The sequence below is a fragment of the Heliangelus exortis genome, chromosome 12 (genome assembly GCF_036169615.1).
Source record: "Heliangelus exortis chromosome 12, bHelExo1.hap1, whole genome shotgun sequence".
Classification (NCBI taxonomy): Eukaryota; Metazoa; Chordata; class Aves; order Apodiformes; family Trochilidae; genus Heliangelus; species Heliangelus exortis.
The window spans coordinates 16,215,431-16,235,957 of NC_092433.1; the positions used below are offsets into that span (position 1 = coordinate 16,215,431).

Below are 20,527 nucleotides of genomic sequence, written 5' to 3' on the forward strand. Positions count from 1 at the left end.
CAAGAAATTTATGAAACTGATGTCAGGAACCAGGTTTAAAATATGAATATAGTGATCAGTGCATGTGAAATGTACCAATGGTTCAAGGGACATAAGGGAATGTGGATATTTTGCTGAGTCACTTGAACATCATGAATTTGCCTAAGATTAAAAATGCTTCCAAAGGAACAGGAGTTCTTATTCCCCAGGATACAAATGTGTAAGCAGGGTATATTGTGACTCTCCCATTATGGGCTGCTCTAATGCTCCTTTGAAGCCCTTTGTGTTCATCTGTCAGGACGAGTGCAGAGCAGATGATGGACAATTGCTCTGATAGAGTTTGGCAGTAATTATATTCCAGGTTTTTATATATTTAAAGGCCATTTAGCAGTGAGCCTGGGATGCACTGAGCTCAGGTGCAGGGGGGATTCATCTGTAGCTCCAAGCCTCAGCACAAAGAAGTTTGGGAGAGGAGCTGAAATCAAAGAAGTGGGCAATGTGCATGACAACTTTGACATTTCTTTCCTTGTTCTGTCCTGTAGCACTGACTCTGGACAAGGCTCTGCAAGACAGGCTGTCAGATGATGAATGAAATAAATAAAACTTTGAGTGTGTACTTCTGATGGCCTTTCATAGCAAAAGTCTTTTTTTTTGAGAGAGAGAGAGAACACGTCAAAGCTGAGGGAGTTTGTGTACAAAGAGAATGCAGCAGATGGAGATGTAAAGGAGATTGGTGATGGATACAAACTGAAATAATAGAAATGCAAGTCCAACCTAAAACCTAAAGCTTCCAGAATAGCAAGTGACTTAGGAGGACTCTGTTTTGGGGCCAAAATCGACGTTTCTGAAGGTGCCTGGTTTTCAGCATATTTGTCTTAACCTTTTCTAGCCCTCGGGTCTATTAGCACATCTCCAAGTAGACATTCCAAATCAGCAGCTCCTATGGAAAAAGTGGATTAGTTATTCTTTTAGCTTGCAGGGTCACTGGAGAACTCTCTTGTTCCCAGGAGTGAAGTGCAAACATCACAAGCAGGCTGAGAGCTTCAGAAATGCTGTGGTTATGTCAGGGCAGCTGCTCAGAGAACTGTCATGTGTGGCAGCTGCCCTTCTAATTGTCATTTACTGTTCCTGAGACACCAGAAGTGTGTTCAAAAGTTTTTAAACACAGAATTGTGACCCTTCCCTTGAAGATAGAGATGTACTCTCTTGCAGCTTATGGTTTTTTTCTTCGTGACTTTTGGATTAATTGTAAGCTTTTATTTTGACTTCTTCAGCAGCAGCTTTTCAGACTAAAATCTTAGACCTCTAAGAAAAAGAGGTTTATTTTATATATCTGCATTAATTTAAGAGAAATCACACCAGAATATATCAGGTCCATTTCCCAGGAAAGCTCCATGAAATGTGTTCTACCTCAGACAAAGAAGAAACACTTAAAAGTGTTGGGAATTGGGCTTCAGTGGGTGGGACATAACACATAGAATCTCTAGGGTGGGAAAAGATGACAACATGTGTGCAGTTCCAGGAGGGAAGAGGTGAGGATATTCATCTCCAGCATGAAATTAAGTGCAACTCACCTGTACATTGTCAGAAACCTCTCCCTTTTCTAATGGCTTTTATTAGCATTCACCATCATAGTATTTGAGATATTTCCATGAGGAAACGTTCCATGATGTTCCATAAGGAACATTAGTACTACTACTTGCTTTGCAATATTTTTTTTCTTCATTTCAATTCTGATAGCATGCAGAAGAGTGCAAATGGTATCTGCTTTGGCTTTATGGAGGGAAACTGGTTAGAGACATTGACTCTCGTGGCTGCAAATGTTCCTAAATCACCTGATAATGAATTTTAAAATCTAATTAAGCTCGCAGATTTGGTGTTACCTGTTGCACCCACACCAAAAGAAGCTGCTATAAAGAAAGAGTGAGTTTGGCTGTGATGGATGCCATGGCTTGACAACCAGGTTAGTGAAACCTGTTTCTGTGGAGAGCTTTCTGATATCCACAGGGTGACAGCCAGGAACAAGACAGTGCGATCGTATGGCACTGCTACCAAGAGGAGTGGATTATACTGCTCAGGAAATAATCATGGTGAAATGCTGTCTGCTACTTTGTAAAGTGCCTGTAGTTTTCTTAGGACACTGTTTCTTCCCCTGGGGGATTTGACTGAAAGAGATTTGATTTGGTTTCATCTCTTGCCCTGGACTTTTGCAATCTTCTCTCTTTTGCAAAGATGTTTCCATCATCTTTTGTAAAAATGACAACTGAGAGTATCTGAGTATTTTAGCTTAAACATTCTCTTTAACTAGATATGTATTTCTTCAAGAAATTTTAGTGCTATTTTATTGCTTTTTTGGTTTTGTTTTTATGCCCAAGTGTTTACCCTCTTTTTCTCCTGAGGATCAGAAACAAAGCCATAAAACTTAAGAGCAGCTGACTGGAAAGCCCATCCATTAGGTAGCTGGCCAGAAGGGAGCAGAGCTGACCATCTGATGAAATACACAGCATAATAAAAAAAATTTCTTGCTGAGGGTCAATGAGTAAGCATCAACAGCAAGGAGCTCATTTGTTTAGGGCATTAATCAGTGCATATTTTTAGTCATCTTAAATATCATTCATTTTGAGGCAGTCACGGTTAGTAATTTATTTAGGACACAACCCCCCCTAACACAAACAAGGATTAATCTTGGAAGAAAACTAACAGAGACAACAGCTTTGTGCTATTTCTTTTGTTTGTATAATTAATGTTCAACATTAAGTGTTCATTTGGCTGATACATGCATGGGACCAGCAAAGTAAATTAATTCAAATGCAAACTGTTTCTCATGTATTGTTTTTGGAGCTATATGGTACATTTCTTCAGCTCCCTGGTAATACTTTAGCAGCTAATGACTTTGAAAAGTAAACAAGTATGCAAATCTGCATCAGAAGTGCCAATTGGTTGGTTTTGAGGTTTTGGGTTGAAAGAGACTAAGAAGAAAGAACCATGAGTTTGGGGAATTATTGACAGTGCTGTATTTTCTGTTTTCTCTTGTAGCTCTCTGTAGTGGTTTGGGTTTTTTTTCTGTTGTCATTCTCTACAGAACTTTCTTTATCCATCCTAGTTGAAAAAGAATTGGAATCAGTGCTTCAAGATGGTGCAAACTTTCATCTGAAACAAGTCACTGGGGAATAGTGGTAGTGGAGAGGAGAACACAGATGTCCAGGAGAGCTGAGCTGTTTGGAAAGCAGCAGTGGAACATTTCTACACAAACTGAATAGACCTCACAGACAGCTTGGCTGGACATGATAGGCTTTTGATTGCTGTAACACAAACAAAGCAGAGGGAGAATGGGAAATTTGGGGCATCTGTGTCCTGTTGTCCCTCTTCCCAGCACAGATTTCTCTTGGGCTGTTCCTTGAGCTGAAAAAACTTAGGGTAAAGGATTCCCACCTTGGCTCTCTCCCTGCTCAGGAGCAGGAGCTCAAATGTTAGAAACCAATGTGCATTCTTCTCTGTGTCCTCTGCATTGACACTCTTATCTTAGATGCAAAAGGAAAGTTTCAGAAATTTGAAAAATAGAGAAAATTTCAGTTCAGTAGTTGCTAGTTGTGCCAAACATCTCAGTATTCAACTGTGTCAGTGAAACATCAGCTCCCAGGGGGTCTCTCCAGTCTTGCCTGGCTGGAGGAGACAATAAACTCATCTTTTCTCCTTACAGGTCATCAGCAGGAGGATAGGAACCAGAGCTGTTTCTGGAAGTCCCACTAGTGGTGCTCTGGGAGGCTGAGGACAAAGTTTCAGCCTTCCAGGCCTAGCCAAAACCTTAGATTTTTTTTCAGTGACAAAACTATACATGTAACATTCAGTTGTAGACTGGACAGTGTCCACTAATTGACAAAGTCAGATAGTAATTCATGACCTTGATATAAAGAAGATCCTCGTTCATGTATTTGAAGTAACAATCAGATTATTAAACTCCTCACTCAAATCCTGTGCCCAGCATCCTCAACATCTTTTGACATGAGAGTTATTTAGGGTCTGGTGCTATCTCACTGAGCTGGAAAATTCCTCACAAGACCATCTCCTGGTCTGAGAAAGTCCTGCCATTGAATTTCTATTCCAGCACCATTAATTTCCTAGCCTGCCTCTCAGTATGTCCCTGTGCTGGCATATCAATCCCTCAGAATGGTCTTTAAGTCTAAAATTCTGGTTCCAGTATGGATGAATATTGTTTATTGATGTGAAAAGAGTATCTGATCCTGGAAGTATTAGCATATATATTCAGCTATTTAAGAGGGGATCTGTCCCACAGAGAGAATTACGTTTCCTTAAATAAGGGATGGGCTATGATCCATGAGACTATGAGAAGGTGACTGCAGTATCAAAGGAGGAAACAGAATAAATGAATTTTCCAATTATTTCAGTAGCTTACCAGCTTCAAAGACTGTGTGGATTATTGTAATTTATTTTGATAAATTTGTGTAAGCAGAATTATTTCCCTAGATACACTAATATACCAGAACAAGATTTTTTTATTTTTTTTTATTTTTTAGACATTTGCTGTGGATTTCTTTTTGTGGTGATTGAAATAAGACCCACGTCCTGAAGCTATTATTGTAGCAACATGGATTTTCTGGCTGCATTACTTGTTCACAGATGGTTAGCCTTTGACATGGCAATGAGATTGTTCACTTCTGCAAGATGTTAGCACAGATCAATAAGAAAACTGTCTTACAGAGAGAACACCTGTTTGTCAACCAAGCCTGCCTTAAAGGTATTTCTGATATTACATTTTTGTTTGTTCAGTGCAAAGCCAGTAGTTTCCCTGGCTGCAGGTTTAAATTTCCTCTTTGTTAGTGTGCAGTTTGATAGCAATAAGGAGAAGACTCCTAGAAAAAGAGTGAAATATCTCAGCAAGTTGGGCTTAAAACTCTGTTCCTCTTACTTCATTTTGTGCCATAGAGGTAAGGCAAGTGTTTATTCTGTTTTCCCCCAAGCAAAAAAATCCCTTTCATCTTTCAAGTTTTTAAAGAAATATTTGGGGCTGCTCCATCCAGGTTGTGGCTTATAGAAAACAGAGCCTCTGCCCATTTGTCAGTGATATTAAAATATGTATTATGATGGATGTCACTGAAGCCCAGGACTCATAATAAAAAGGCTCAGAAAAATTGGAAGGCCCCGGAAATAATGTGAGTAGAACCAGGAAAATGTGAACTAGTACAGCTGGGAAAAAGGAGTATTCAAGTATTAATGCTGGGAAAGTATTAGCTGCTGCAGTGGGGCTGAAAAAAAATAGGAAAGTGATGGCATTTTCTCAAAGAACAGGAGGTAATAGTCTCTTTCCTTGTTGAGAACACTGCTGGAAAGCACAGAGTGCCATTTCAATTAGATGTGGCATTCCTCTTCCACTCAGACTGCTGGCTAGATTTCCTATTACATTGCATCTGTCTCTGGTTCTAGCTTTTGTTTTTTATTTGGTGTCAGTCTCCATAGTGCCTACGTGGCTAAGGAGTATTAGATGTCTGTGTATCTAATAATTTATACACTGATGCTCAAATATTTTTGAAACCTGATTAACTCCCATTGATTCTCTATGTTTTAGTTAACAGTACTGAAAAGGAGAGCAGAGATAAATGCTGGGTTGGGAAAATAGGGCAGATTTCCTCTCTTAGCTGGAGATAATAATACTTATCAAGTTAAGAGCATAGGACTTTTATCACTGTTAATAATAATTTCATTGTTATATAGTAGAATCTCAGAAACATCAGTACCAGTGATGTCAATGATGCAGAGAGGAGCTGTAGACATAATTAAGGTGGTGAAGGCAGACTTGTGAAAAAAGATGGAGAAGGATGCACAGCTTGTCTTAAGTGGTGATAATGATGATGGGAGATGTGATGACCATCTAAAATGTATCTGACATCTGTAAACATAGAATAGGGAATAGTTGTGTTCAGTTGGTCACAGCATTACAATTAGGGTTAATGGGAAAACTGAGCAAAAGGAAACACAGAACATTTTTTTTTGCTGTTCAGCCCAATGGCTGATCACATTAAATGCTAGAATGGTGTCTTCAGAAGATCCTCTGTTGCACCAGCAGAAGCCCAATTGCTTAAATAATGTGAAATTAAATTGAGAAAGATGCTCAGGAGTGTGCAGAGGGAAACATTTTGATATCAGGAAAGGAGTGGGCAAGATGACCTCTTCTGCTTCTAATTTCCAACACTTCATTTGTAAGAGTTGGCAGAGGTGCCCTATTTCTAGTTTGCAGGCATTTGTCTTTTTTTTTTAATTTTTTTTTTATATATAATGAGATCCCAGTTTATATTAAGCATTATCTAAATCTTTAGAGACTGGAAGAGCTGGAGGTTCAGAGCACTGGGGTAGGTTCTTTGGTGGGGGTCACCTACAGATGAACACCTTTTTTTTTTTTTTTTTGTTGTGGCTTGATTGCCTTGAAACATTGCTTGGTTTATTTGGGAACAAAAGTTGAAATTTCTAGAGTGGCTTCTTCACGATCATAAAGACATAGTTCAAGGAGTTTCTGGTTTCATTCTTTATCTTCAGAGAAGATTTCTGTCTTTGGAGAAGACTTCAGCTTCCAAGCTGATTTCCCAGTTTTGGTGAGGATAATAACACATCATAAGGTTTCTTGGCTGCAGTACTATGTAAAAAAGAAACTGGAACTAATTAGCTAAAAGTACCTGATTTATATAAATTATAAACCCCCCAAGAGATTAATATTTTATCTTAAATTGAAACTTATTGATGTTTCCAATGAAGTGTCAATTTTTTTCACCAAAAAGGTTTGACTTAGGAAAAAAAAAAACTAAAAACCAAACATCTTTTAGAGAGCAACTTTTAATTAAAAAAAACCTACTCCATATTCTCTGAAATAGTTTCTGGATGAATACTGATCATTACCAAGGGTAAACAGCAGAGAGAAAAATAAATGCATTTTCAGCCTGCCCTCTTTTGTTCTGCTAACTGCAGAGCTCTCTGCACATTGCTACTGCTTAACTAATAAAAAATAAATTAATATTAATTTTCAAGCCAGTGCTGTAATGTATCACACAGTGCTTTCAAAGTAGGAAATTATTTGCTCACTACACTTCATGTATTTCCACTCAAGTGTGCAGCCCTTTGTATTCACATTGTAAGTTGAATTGCAGAGGTATTCAAAGCAGCAGCACCAGTCTGAACAGGAGCCAGATGATCAATTATTAGGAGGTAGTAAGTACTGTGTTGTGTTGTGTTGTTCACCAGGAGCTTCAAGAGAAAGAAATTATCAAAGAAAGAAATACTCAATGCTCAGTTACCAAAAAAAAAAAAAAAAAAAAAAAAATTGTGTAGAGAATGAGAGAGGGGAATGAGAATAAATCATTGGAATTGTGTGCTGAGAGCTGGAGTGGAAAGACAGAGCAGATCAAGGTGATGAGAGAGGAATGAAACCATGGAGACTCCTGCAAAAAAAAAAAAAAAAAAAGCTTGGGATAGTGACTGTGGGGAAAAATCTAAGGGAGAGGAGATTTGGGGAATATTTAAATTCGTTAGATTTGTTTTGTTTGAGATGAAAGTCACTGTGGCAAAATAAAAAGATGAAAACTTGGTGAGGAGGAGGCAACCACCCTTCCATAAGGACTTCCCTAGAGGTGGCCGTAGTGAAGAGATGAATTTGGAGAACAATAAAGTCTGAATCCCTTGTTATCTCCTGCTTCCCTCCCTCTTCCTCAGATGTAGCTTGGTCTTGACCAGTAGTCAACCAGCTTAATCATGATTAGGGGTGGGTGAAATAAACTGTTTTGAGAGAGAAATTTTAGCTCGTTAATTTAAAACCACGGTGCAGTTGTCTGAAAATTCATGTATCCAGGCTGTAACATTTACTGAAGTGTTTGGCTGTGCTTGAAGCTAAATCAGGTTCAGTAACAAGTGTGCTATAAATTCCTTAGGCTGGAAACTACTAGGATCTTGTGCTATGGTAATGTATGCAGTGTAAAAAGCTCACCATGCAAAAAAAAACCTGAGTGCTGCTGTGTCTTTGGTTCCATCCTCTGTCCTTCTATCCCATTCTACACTCAGTTCCTGGCTAAGGAATAGTTTTCTGCTCAAATGTAGGACCAGCTGCTGATGGTCATGGTGTGAATGACTCCAGGAATACAAGGGGTGGGATGATGGGGACACTTGTCCACAGAGAAATGGCTGAGAGAAGCTTGCCAGATGTTGCTTAGCTGCAGCAGAGGGAGAATTTAGTGCTGCTGCTTGTGGTACCCAGCACCTCTGCACTGACATTTCCATTACATGTGCTGTAACTCCTGGTCTTTGTTTTCCTTTTCATGAATTTTGTAACATGTGGGCCACCCCATTGACAAAAGAAATGTTACTGTCACTATAGCAAGACAGTTCATCTCTGGAAGAGATCCCATTCAGAACATCTTCACTTGGATCCCACCCTCCCATCTCAGTTTTATAGACAGGCCAAGTTCTTTTGGTCCTGCTAACCCTTGTTATTTTATTTATTGCCATTCTTTGGGAGATTAATGCAGCTTCTGCACTGGGTATAATTCTCTGTATCAGGCTGTCTGTGCAGTCCTAGCTCTTCATCACTGAGCATTCTTTATGGATCCCATTACTTTCACCACCCCTTATCTAACTACTTCATAAAATCCACCTCCCACATTTATAAAACATGACAAGAGCATTACCATAAACTATGTTACTCTCCTCAGTAAACACATCATGGGCTCTCCATAGGCTAATCACCTTATGGATGAAATTATCTGGGAATGAATTTATCTGCAGCAATTGTATCAAAAGGCAAACTGGATAGAGCAGCATTGTTCTGCTTTTCCACGAGAGTTTTAAGATCCTGCCATCAATTTGTCTTGCCTGAAAACCTGGATTTTGAAGTTGGTTATTTCAGATCTTCTTTGTAATCAGTAGATTTATTTATGAATATTTAATGGAAGTCCTAGAAGCAGTAGATTTTCACATATTTTCACATAAGGATGTGTTATGAGTTTAATAAGAAATTTTGGGTCTCTTTTGAGGTTGGGACTAGAAATCTAGTTTCCCAGTATAAGGAACAGTAAAAGCATTTAATAAAAGGATTAGGGAGTTTTAGAGATCTGGAGACATCAAGGTGGAGGACCAAGCACTGCTTGCATGGTTGTCATAGAATAACTTCTAAATCTTTTCATAGTAACTACTTCCCATGCACATTTTTATATTCATTTCTCATCAGCAGCTGTGCCTAAATCACATATTTCTTACCAGCCTAATTATTCCATCTGATAAGAGAGTTATCCTGTCTTTCTTTCATTGTTTTTTTCTAAGACTCATTTAACAGCCACACTTTGGATGCCTTTTGCTGGCAATATTCAAAAGAGCAATGTTCTGAGGCTCCATAAACAATATTCTGTGGTTCACTCAAATTTTATTGCTAAGTTATTTTCAGGGCTAATTCTATGGGAGATTTTCAGTGTGCTCTGGCAAGGAACTAGAGATGCCAACATTGGAAATGTTTATTTCTGTTCCACAGCAGAAATGTTCATTTCCCCACAGCTTTGTTACCTAGAAAATTCATTCTGGGGAAGAACTGTGCAGCTGCAAAGCAATGAGCAGAATAGCATAGTAGGTCTTTTTAATCTCTAATTTTATACTGCTGCCTGCAGTTTAACTTATAGGAGGAGCACTGCTTCAATGCAGACATATTTTTCCCAGATTTTTTTGTTTGGTTGGTTTTCTTGGTTTTAATCCTCTTTGGCAAATCAAATACTAAATTTTCCAAAGCACCCAAGTAGCTAGGGGCAAGATTTTTTAAAGATCCTTCCAGATTTTATGCTCAGCCTTACTAGGTCTATATCATCTAGGCCAAGAAATCCCATCTGTAAGTGGTAGAGACCTCTAGGAGTGTGATCTCTCATTGAAAGTCAATATTACTTTTTGAGATGGAACTTAGGTTTTTCTCAAAAATTACATTTTTTTCTTTCTAAGTTTTCTCCAGTACTTCAGCTGAAGGAGGTTGTTGCATTGCCAGTTGAGCTGCACTTTGCCAGAGGCAGTAGCTGCTAGAAGACTCTCTTGTTTTTCCTGAGACCATTTTTCCTTTGATTCATCTTTAAGAGATTTTTTTTTTTTTCATTATTTTTTTTTCTTTTTAAAACATGCATAAGAATAAGGTCCTGCACAAATTTCTCAGGAGATCAATTTGCAAGGCTCTTTAGTAGAAAGACCTATTCTCTGGTGTGTATATTGGTTTGATATGGAAATCCATAAGCCTGCCCTAGATCCACCCACATCTCATCCACTGGTGTGCTCTGGGTTTTCTTTGTGAATTCAAGAGTAGAATCCCTGCCATTTCTCCTTTGCAAAAAAATACTTATTTTTAATTTCTGTGAATAAACCAGTTCTTGAGGATCAGAGTCTGTTCTGGGTGTAAGTATAAGAATCTGTAAATCTCTCAGATAAAAAGCCTCCTGTGGTTGATGGCAGAGAGCATTAGTAGAAAATTGTAAAAGACTACTAATCCATGTGCTAATTAGAGCTTTGCATATCCCTGCTTCCCCTACTACCCTGAATGGGAAATATAATGAAAATGAGAGAAAAAAATATTAATATTCAAATGAAATATTAACACTCTGCTGAAGAAAATATTTTCAAGGTATTATTTTCTTCTAAAAATATTTGTTATGGATTTTTGTGGAAAAGTTTGGTTTCATGGAAATGGCTTTTTCTATCAAAACTACACTTAGAAAATTAGCTCCTAGCACCCTAAATAACCAAAGCTGGTTTTTTAATTGCCCCTCTTAGGTTGGGAGTTCTGACTTCAGAATCTGCCAGAACTTTGGCTTATTGTGCCATTAATTTCCATCAATAGGTCACCTGCTTGGTCCAGGAGGCCTTCTCCAGACTCTGACCATGTGTCCAATGGGTCAACACAAACCAAGACAATACATTTCTGGTCTTGCTAGAAATGTGGTCATTCTATCAGTGATGCAAAAATCAGGGAACACTGCATATTAAACAGGAAATTAGTCCATGGGCTGAGCTGTGGCCTCCAGGAGTGCTCTAAAAGTCACTTTGGCATCAGAAGGTGCTCAACAGGAGTTTGAAATGAACAACAAGGGGCAAACCCCCAGGAAACCAAATTTCTCCTACCATGCTTATGGAACTACTTGTTGTAGTCTTTAATAAACAAGTAGAGTTTTCTTTAGAGGAGGTACCTTGTGTCTTCAGAGCCTTTACATAGCAATAACATTTGAGAAAATAACATCTCAGCCTCAAATTTAATGACCCGCAGCGGGAATCACTTCTGTTGCTGCAGTTGCATGGAGCCTTCCCAAACTGAAAATAATATATATCCCACATAATGAACAATGGAAATACTGAATATTAATGGAAATATAAATTTAGGGAACAGACCAGTGCAGTTTATTGCGATCCACTGGGCAAAAAGAAAAAAAAGAAAAAAAAAAAAAAAATCCAGTGTATAACCAGATGGCTCAGGGAGCATGTGCAATGAGTTAGAAATTCCCATGGTTGCTGTAATTCCATTTATGAGTAGCCTGTGAATCTGTTTGGATCAGCTTTTGTAAAGGGAAAGAATTAGGTATGACTTAGTGCTTGGATCCATTTTTTGGTGGTGTCTTTGTGCTAAAGCTCCAAATCCAACTGTTCAGTGACTTCACTGGAGCTGATGGCTCTCTGGCAGCTGAGATGCAGTTAGCCCTGACCTTATAAAAATAAGTGAAGCCCCAAGCTTTGTCTGATTACTCTGCAGCCTTTGTCAGCCTCCAAGAGCAGAAATTCATCCTGTAAGCTTGAGCCTTTTCCTGCTGGAGCAGCTACAGAGAGTCGGTGGATGATGTGTAAAACAAAAATTGGAGTGTAGTTGCACTGTGGCTGTGAGGAGTCTTTTATTTGTTCACTTGTGAAGCAACTCATGGAGTAGCATGGGACTTTGTTTTTCCATCTGTTACATATTCCTGTCAGATACCAAAATGTTACTTTGTAAGTAACATAGTAGTGGCTTATTATTTCCTAAAGTAAAGTATAGTATTTTCCCCTAAGCACAGCATAGTCTGTAGTTCTGGCACATTAGCTGGCATAAACATTTTGATTAAAGCTCCTGAATATATTAATTACACCTGGGAAGTTTCCAAGCTTATTCACTCTGCAAACTCTTCAAACCGGAGCCTCCAAATCTGAATTCTTTTCAGCAAATGGAAAAATGGCTAACACAGGGCTGCCTTTTCCTTCTCTAGGTTGTCTGTGCAAAGGCATGAGGTGGCAAGAGTGCAATATTTTTTTTCCCATTAGTTTCTGTAGACACTTTTCCAGACAGTCTTCAAGTGTCTGAAGGATTTTGTCTTGTCACGTTGTTAAATATTTGCTTGAAGTCTGAAGAACTTCAGTTCTGCTTAATGTTTTCTCTGATCTCTTAGGTCTTGTAAACATCTGCATAGACCTGAGCATTTGGGAGAACAACATCCTGGGGTATAGGACCCCAAACCCAGGAGGACAACAGAGGAACACTGAGGCTGTGTAAATAAACAGTGCATTAGAAAGGGGGTGGTTAGTAGGTCGAGAGAGGTTCTCCTCCCCCTCTATTCTGCATTGGTGAGGCCACACCTGGAGTATTGTGTCCAGTTCTGGGCCCCTCAGTTCAAGAAGGACAGGGAAGTGCTTGAAAGAGTCCAGCGCAGAGCTACTGAGATGATTAAGGGAGTGGAACATCTCCCTTATGAGGAAAGGCTGAGGGAGCTGGGTCTCTTTAGTTTGGAGAAAAGGAGACTGAGAGGTGACCTCATCAATGTTTTCAAATATGTAAGGGGTGAGTGTCGGGGAGATGGAGTTAGGCTTTTCTCAGTGGTGACCAGTGATAGGACAAGGGGTAATGGGTGTAAATTGGAGCATAGGAGGTTCAAGTTGAATATCAGAAAAATTTTTTTTACTGTAAGGGTGACAGAGCCCTGGAACAGGCTGCCCAGGGGGGTTGTGGAGTCTCCTTCACTGGAGACATTCAAAACCCACCTGGACACGTTCCTAGGCGATGTACTCTAGGGGGCCCTGCTCTGGCAGGGGGGGTTGGACTAGATGATCTTTTGAGGTCCCTTCCAACCCCTAGGATTCTATGATTCTATGATTCTATGAGAGCTAGGAAAATCAGCAAGAGTTCTAATGAACTGTCTGGAAATGGTGATAGAATCGGTCCACATGATTTCCTTTGCTCATATTCTCATGGCAGGTTGCTTAGGTTATAACAGAGGGCAAAAAGCTGACCAACAAGGCCTATAAAGTTCCTTGGGTATCATTTTTTGTGTGTGAGTAACATGAAAAAGTTCTTACAACAACCTTCAACTGTATCAGGTTGTGTAGTGCATTGGTGATGAGATGGAAGCCAATGCAAGGGAGGAAACTGAATTCCAAAATCACTGGATCTGTGACCCCAAAAAGCAAGGCATCTCTTATCTCTCAGCAGTCTGTGCCTCTGCCAAACAACCCAAGAAGCCTCAGCTAAGCAGTGCTTTGCTCATGCAATCATGCACACGTGCATTCATTAGGGCTGACCTGCCCTAGGAAGGTCCATTAAGTGGAACTCATTTCAAGCACAGATGGTCCTGAATAGCTTAATGTCTGCCTGGTGGCCAGAATAAGTAAATTCTTGATGGCCTTAGACTTCTGATCACATCCATGGAGCCAAGGAGGAAATGAAAACATATTTATCATTTTGATAAACAGCCTCTCTCATTGCTGCAGGATGCTCCATGTAACTCAGCGGAGTCAAATACTATTAAATTGTCATCACTGTCAAAGGGAGAATGTATAAGTTTTGCTACCTGAGTCATAGTTAATGACTTCCACAATGTATAACACAAATCAGCACTGCTGTTTGCCTTTTTTTATGGTTGTTTACTGATAAGTTTAGGCTTGGATAGAATACAGAGACGAGTTATAATTTTGAAGTGCGAAATATGCTCTTATTATTACCTCCCAGCTAGGGATATAAACAACAGAGATGACTAGAAAATGGCTTTTTGGCTTCTGCCAGACGTGCACTCAGACCCTATAGATGATTAGATATTCTAAATCACAGCCACCTACAGGAGGTTCTTACTTAGGATAAAATATTTCACTCTGTAGTGTGTAAACTCAAGGTGGCTTTGTAATAGAAATAAAAAATGAACAGGTTTTCAGGAATTTAGTGTCCTCCAATTAGACTTAAGCCATTTGCAGGAATATCAAAGTTGTCCATGTTTTATAGTACCAATGACAGGTAATTTCAACAGCTTCTTATTTTAAGCCTGTGCAGAACAAAGCCTTCTGAAAGGCTAGGAAAAAGAGTTTTAAGCCCACAGATAGTTGCTCTTTTCAACAGCCCAGAATCCTTCCCAGCTGCCAATTCTGCCCCTCTTCCTTTGGTACTCATCACATTTCCTCCACACAAAGTTAAAGGCATCCTCTGAACTGGGCCCTCAGGAAGGTTCAGCTCTTCTTGCTGTCAAATCCTGCTGATGCTTGGTGTGGACAAGATCCATCTCATGTTAGGTCATGTTCATTCCACTCTGAAGCTTCTTGAGGAGTGAAGCTGTTCCTGGTTTGCAGGATCCTTTTCCCTTCCTAATCTTTTCCTGATTTTCTTGGGGCAGGAGGGCATTAAAAAAACCACAAGCTTTTCTTCTTGAAAGTTGGAGAAAGCAGCCACTTCATGACATGTAACCCTCAGTGAAAAAGTCAGAAGATACTTACTTAGAGGATTTTAGGGCCCTTTCCTCTCCTTTTAAGATCAATGGCAAATCCTCTGTTCACTTGGATGAGTTGGATGAGGCTGTTATTGTGGAAACGAAGCCAGAAGCTACCTTAGCTCAACAGACCATGAACTTCCAAAAGAAGATATTTCTGTTCTTTGTGAGAATGATTCAAACTTCTGCTGCACTCACAGACTATCAGGTCAATAATTCACTTTAATTCAATTTTTTCAGGACTCCCAGCACTGTAATGTCTCACCAGGTTTTTACATAATCTAGAAAAAACACCTAGAAAAAAAAATAAACAAGCGATCGCTGGCTCAGAAGCAGAAGTCCTAAGATAGTGGTATAACAGTGTTTCTTTGTGCCCCACCCTCTTTCTCAAAAAAAAAAAAAAAAAAAAAAAAAAAAAAAAAAAAAAAAGTTGAAAATAAAAAATTAAAATCAGAGGATCAAAAGGTACTTTGCATATAGATATGAACATAGGAAAAAAATTTTCAGCAGAAATTGAATACTGAGACATATTCCTCTCCCTGCTCTGACTTGCTTTCTCATGCATACAGCTGAAATAGAGATTAAAGTTGGACCTCTCCCCCCCAGTATAATTGTGGTATGTATTAATCTGTGAATAGCTTAATCAGAAATAAGATTTTTCGATGAGGTTTCTTTTCATAGTCTCCCTGTCTCCATTTGTATTTGTCTGGGTACCTCCATCCCCATTTTGTACATGAGGTCAGTAATCATTGATAGCCTAAACATGCTTTAGTGGAAAAATCTGGTCCTACGTAACAAATTTTCCATGAAACAAGGTGTGTAACATGCAGAACTTTCTCCATGTGAAAAAGAGTTATTCTTTTGTGTCAGCAGTGGGAAGGGTCTTTTTATTATTGTTATTTTTATTATGATTTGCATTATAGTCCGTGCAGAGAAAAGCTCCAATTAATGTACTTAACTGTCTAGTGGTTAAAAAAAGTGGTTTTTCCTTGCCTTTACATTTCCATTATGTTTTCCACTCCTAAACAACTTTGAGTTAAATTCCTTATTGCTGCAGTAACTTGGGTTTTCATAGAACAATTAAAAGTGCTATAAAGCTCAGCCACCACAACCCATTATTTTGAATAGATAAAACAAATAAGCAAAACCAGCTCATGTGGTTATTAGTACTCATACAGCAAATTAATGAGGAAAAGCAAGCAGTTAGCTTATTCACAGATATTTACCACACAGTCTCCACAATCTAAAACTAGAAATGCTTATTACTCTGTACATTATCTTTATTGTTAAGGTTGCAATCAATACCATCACAAATCTTTCTTCTCTTAGGGCATAACCACAAGATGAATGAAACCAATGAGAACCTTTTCATTGCTTTCCATGTGATTTGGATGGGGGAGCAGGGAGTTTGTAGGAAAAAATGCTTCACAGAACAGCCCAGGCATTTGGGGCTGAGCTGATTGTCACAGTTCCTCTTACACCCAAGAGCCAAGACTGTCAGACTGTCAGGATCTCTCTTCTGGGGCACCTATTGGCTTGTAAAAAGCTTGTGTCAGCAGGCCAAATGCACTTGATAACTAATGGATGGAGCAGCATTTCTCTGCAGATGAGTTAAATATTTACTGCAGGGCTGCTCTTGGCTCATGTTTGCAAATTCACCAGTGCTTAACCCCCTGACCACACAGCCTCAGCTCATGGATCCTCAAGGATATTCACTGACTCTCCCTGGAAGGTCAGTGGCTTAAAAATGGAATTTCCATACTTTGTGGAGCTCCTGTTCACTGGCAGTTGTTGTACCATTTAAAACAACATCCAGGTAGACCAGGTACACATCACTGCAAGAGCTTAACAACTTCTGGTCAAGGGAAATTCCTCCCTGCTCAACTACCCCAGTGCTTCACTGCAAAAATGTTACATTTTTGGAATCAACAGGACTCACTCCTGAGCAGGGAGATGCTACTGGGCTCCCAGACCTCTTCCTTGTTCAAAGCCAGACGTGGATCAACATTTACACCCTGCTTTTTCTCCTACCTGGCTGCAGGGTTACTCTAGAGGGTTACTGTAGTGTTAGAAAGTTTTCAAAGTTGTTTCAAGAAGAGTGAAATCCAAAGACAGGAATAGTTTTTTTTTTTATCCTACAGTAAAAGCAATGTACAGTTAGTATCTCAGTGGCATAAAGTTATAATGTTTTTTCTATAAAGACTCCTTAGCAGGCTGTGGGTGATGTTTTGCACTACGTTTAAACAACTCCTGCCAAATTTATGCTGCAGTTTCATAAAGCAGCCAAATATCTGTGGGGAGCAGACTGGCACTGTGCAATACTTGGTGATTATAACCTCAGTGCAGTCTTAACAGAAGAATCAAGAAATGACCTGGGCAGTGCATCAGCCCACTCTGGTGCCTCATCTCCTTGCCCTGCACTGCTAAGGTGAATGGGAAAATAAGAGTTGATGCTTCCTTTCTGTGCACCCCATACTCCTCAAACACCAATTATTCCTGAACCCTAAGCCACCATTCCTCTGTCCATCACTCCATTGTATTCTCCCCCTGAATAAATCCATTGCAAACATTCATAAAGATCAATTAGGGGGAAGACAAATTCAGCCTGCTGATCTTGCACACAATGGAAATGTATTCTGCCTTAAAACTGCCAATTTAGTGAGTGGGGTAGCAAAGGAAGTGCTGTGGGACCATCCTGTAATTTAGAGAGGCTGTGATTGGCATTCCCTAAGGGCTGAGGACTGGCATAAAATCAAATATTGGAGGAAAAGCTTGTTTCTAGATGTATTCCCTTAGCCCATGTCCTTGTACAAGAGAATATCTGGGGGAAGACACCTCTGATTTTGCAAGCATCAAATCAGGCAACACAGTGGTTGCACATTTACTCTGGTGTGTTACTGATGTTTCTTCAGGCACAGCCCTTGATGCAGTCATTTTCAGGCTCAAAATTCTGCTGATAACAGAGAAGCTGCTAATATAAGACAGGCAAGCTATATCTAACGTGGAGGGAGATTTATCTGCATTTCCTATTAAAACTGAAGTACAGCAGCACCTGGCTTATTCAGGAGCATGGATAATGGGAGAAATAACAGTGTAATCCCAGCTGTAGAGAAGCTGTGCAAAGACACAGGCAGGAGCACTCCTGGGTGTTTTGATTAGCCACTTCTGCTCTTCCTAATCAGAGTGTCAATATTCTCTTTTTTCTTTTTTTTCTTTTTTTTTTTTCTTTCTTTTCCTATTTTTTTTTTCTGCCAGAAGGAGGAACGTGTGAAGTTATAGCAGCACACAGATGTTGTAATAAGAATCGTATTGAGGAAAGATCACAAACAGTAAAATGCTCCTGTCTACCTGGGAAAGTGGCTGGGACTACAAGAAACAGACCTTCCTGTGTTGATGGCAAGTAGCTCCTCCTGTATATCTGTCTCTGTTTGTGTACCATCCAGTAAATAGCTTTAAATCTATAGATGATGCATAGGAACTTTGTTGTGGTTTTGATTTATCAAAGCAGAAAAATCTCTAAGCATAAGGAGACATTTACACCCCTTTGCCTGCTACTTTAGTGCATGGCTCTGTGCATGTCACATTAATGTTTACTCCCCAAAATGAGAGCATTGCATTCATTACAGACACTTAGAGATGTATAACAGATTCTGTAAGAAATAAGTGGACAAAGTTCTCCCTTGAGTCAGATCACAGGGCCCCCCGGTGCCACATTAGTTTTGATTCATAAGTGTCTCAAAACCAGCCATTCACTTTGATTTAATTAGCCATTTGAAAATGCCAAAAAAAAGGAAATAAAATAATCCTGTGGTCTTGTCCTGTATCAAACATTACAGAAAGCTAGGAAAAAAAAACCCCTGTCTTTTGAAATCACTGGTACTGTTGCTTGTCATGGGGATTTTTTTACTGAAGGAAAAGCACCATGTTATTTGTGTCTGGGTTTCACATCAGGTCTATTTCCACAGCCTGTATTTCTCTCTGGGGCTCCCCTGCCACTCTCTCCCAGTCAGGGAGAGGCCATGGCTTGGAAGTGCTTAACAAAATATAAAGTGCATAAAAACCTGGGGAGTAAGTGCTGCTAATCCCATTAGTTACCCTTCCCAGCAAGCTGCTCTGTGTTACAAAATCCCTCAGTGCAACAGGTTGTGAAACAGAGCATTTTGTATAAAATTCCTTCCTACTCTTTATGATAAATATCTGGTGCCATTGTTTATACCCCCCCACAGCCCAAAGGGGCTCTGAAGAGCCAGGGATCACTTTGGCTCAAGTCCAGGTGGGTCCTGCCCTGGGATCTTCTCATCCTTCCCATGGCTGGAGGCATGGCTGCAGGTTTGGGAAGCACCCAATGTGTCCTCTTTGGGACTCAGTTTCCTCCAAGTGGGTGAGAGGAGGGAGATGTACAAGCAAACATTGGGAAAAAAGGCTTTTTCTGGGTACCTCTCCTCAATCAGATGATGCAAAGGCACGAGGAAGGGCAAAGGAGCTGGTCCAGTTGTAGCCCAAGGTTAGAGAGGAACATTGTTGGGATTGGGGGCTGGAGAATTGTGTAGGCAAAGTTCTGAGGCTTGCCCATTCCCCACCAAAAAGAAGGGAGGATAAGTTGCCTTGAAGAGGTGTGAACCTAATTTTTTCTCAGCCAGTATTTGTGGTGTGTACGTATCCAATTCACATATTAAAGATAGAAAATGCTTTATTATTTAAAAAATTTTTTCCCATTTTGAAATGATGAGGCAGTATTTCAGAGCTTGTTACACTGGGATTCTGCACTCCTGACTAAAAACACACTATGAAGGCATTTGTGAACAAATATACTTTAATCCACATTCTATTCTTGGTTAATTATACTGATAAAAAGAAACTTTTCTCTTTCTTTTAAGCGCACTCATAAAGCCCTAGGTGAAAACTACAGCTGGTTTTAACCAAAGATCAGCTGTACAAATCTTGAAGAATTTCATGGTCTTCAGCAGGTCATGAAGAACAAAAGCAGCAGGTAGAGCAGAGAGACACCATTAATTCAGATCTCAAAGTTCTGTTCAGAGAAAAGGAGCTCAAAGCCTGGTCTGTTCAGAAAAAGAGTTGGGTGCAGGTGTGGACTGGAGCCTAATTGCTCTGTCAGGATTACAATAAAAAGAAATGTTATTGCCTGGAATTTTGAAAGGAGGAAGGATAAAACAATGGCTAATATAAAAGTGCAAATCTACTCCCCTTGAAGTCACTGGTAAGACTCAGAGTGACTTCAAAGCCAGCAAATGTGAACTACAAAGGAATGTCTTCCCCTTTCAAGTTCAGTTGTTGTACTCAGCCCAGAACTTCTTTTGTAGATGGTTGGTGAAAGGCTCAAAAGCCCAATATGCTGCTCGTAAAAATTAATAGAAGGAGCATTTTCTTTGGCCTCTGTTTCATCCCAGACTTTGCTTTGTGTCTTTTGCCATACTGACCTGTTTTAAGTCCAAACTTTGGTCTATTTAGTGGTTGTGTTCTTGCTCAGGCAAACTCCTAGAACTTCCCATGGGAGCCCCATTGATGTCAGTGCTTGAGCTCAGCCTAAGATTTGGGATTTGCTCTTTCTTTTGTACAGGAGGACATTTCAAAAGGTCATCTCCAACTTTTTACCTTTCTTACCCTTAGAGAGGATTAAGACCATTTAATCTCACACTGGATTTTACACTGTGTACAATTTCAAGATCCAATCTGTCACTAAGAAAGCTTGCTTGGATCCCTTTAAAAAATCCATGGGTGTTCAGGTACAGCACTTTACTCACACCTGAACAGCCTGATCACCTTTCAGAGGGCTGGGAGATCCCATGGCAGCAGTTTGACCCCAT

General features: G+C 39.7%; 1 protein-coding gene across 1 annotated transcript in view; it reads left to right on the forward strand.

Annotated features, from left to right (window-relative positions):
- Positions 1–20,527, forward strand: part of TAFA1 (TAFA chemokine like family member 1) — a 223,917-nt gene that overhangs the window by 153,967 nt on the left and 49,423 nt on the right. The window contains exon 3 of the mRNA XM_071756262.1: positions 17,958–18,098. Coding sequence (XP_071612363.1) covers positions 17,958–18,098 — 141 coding nt within the window. The remainder of the gene's footprint in view (positions 1–17,957; positions 18,099–20,527) is intronic.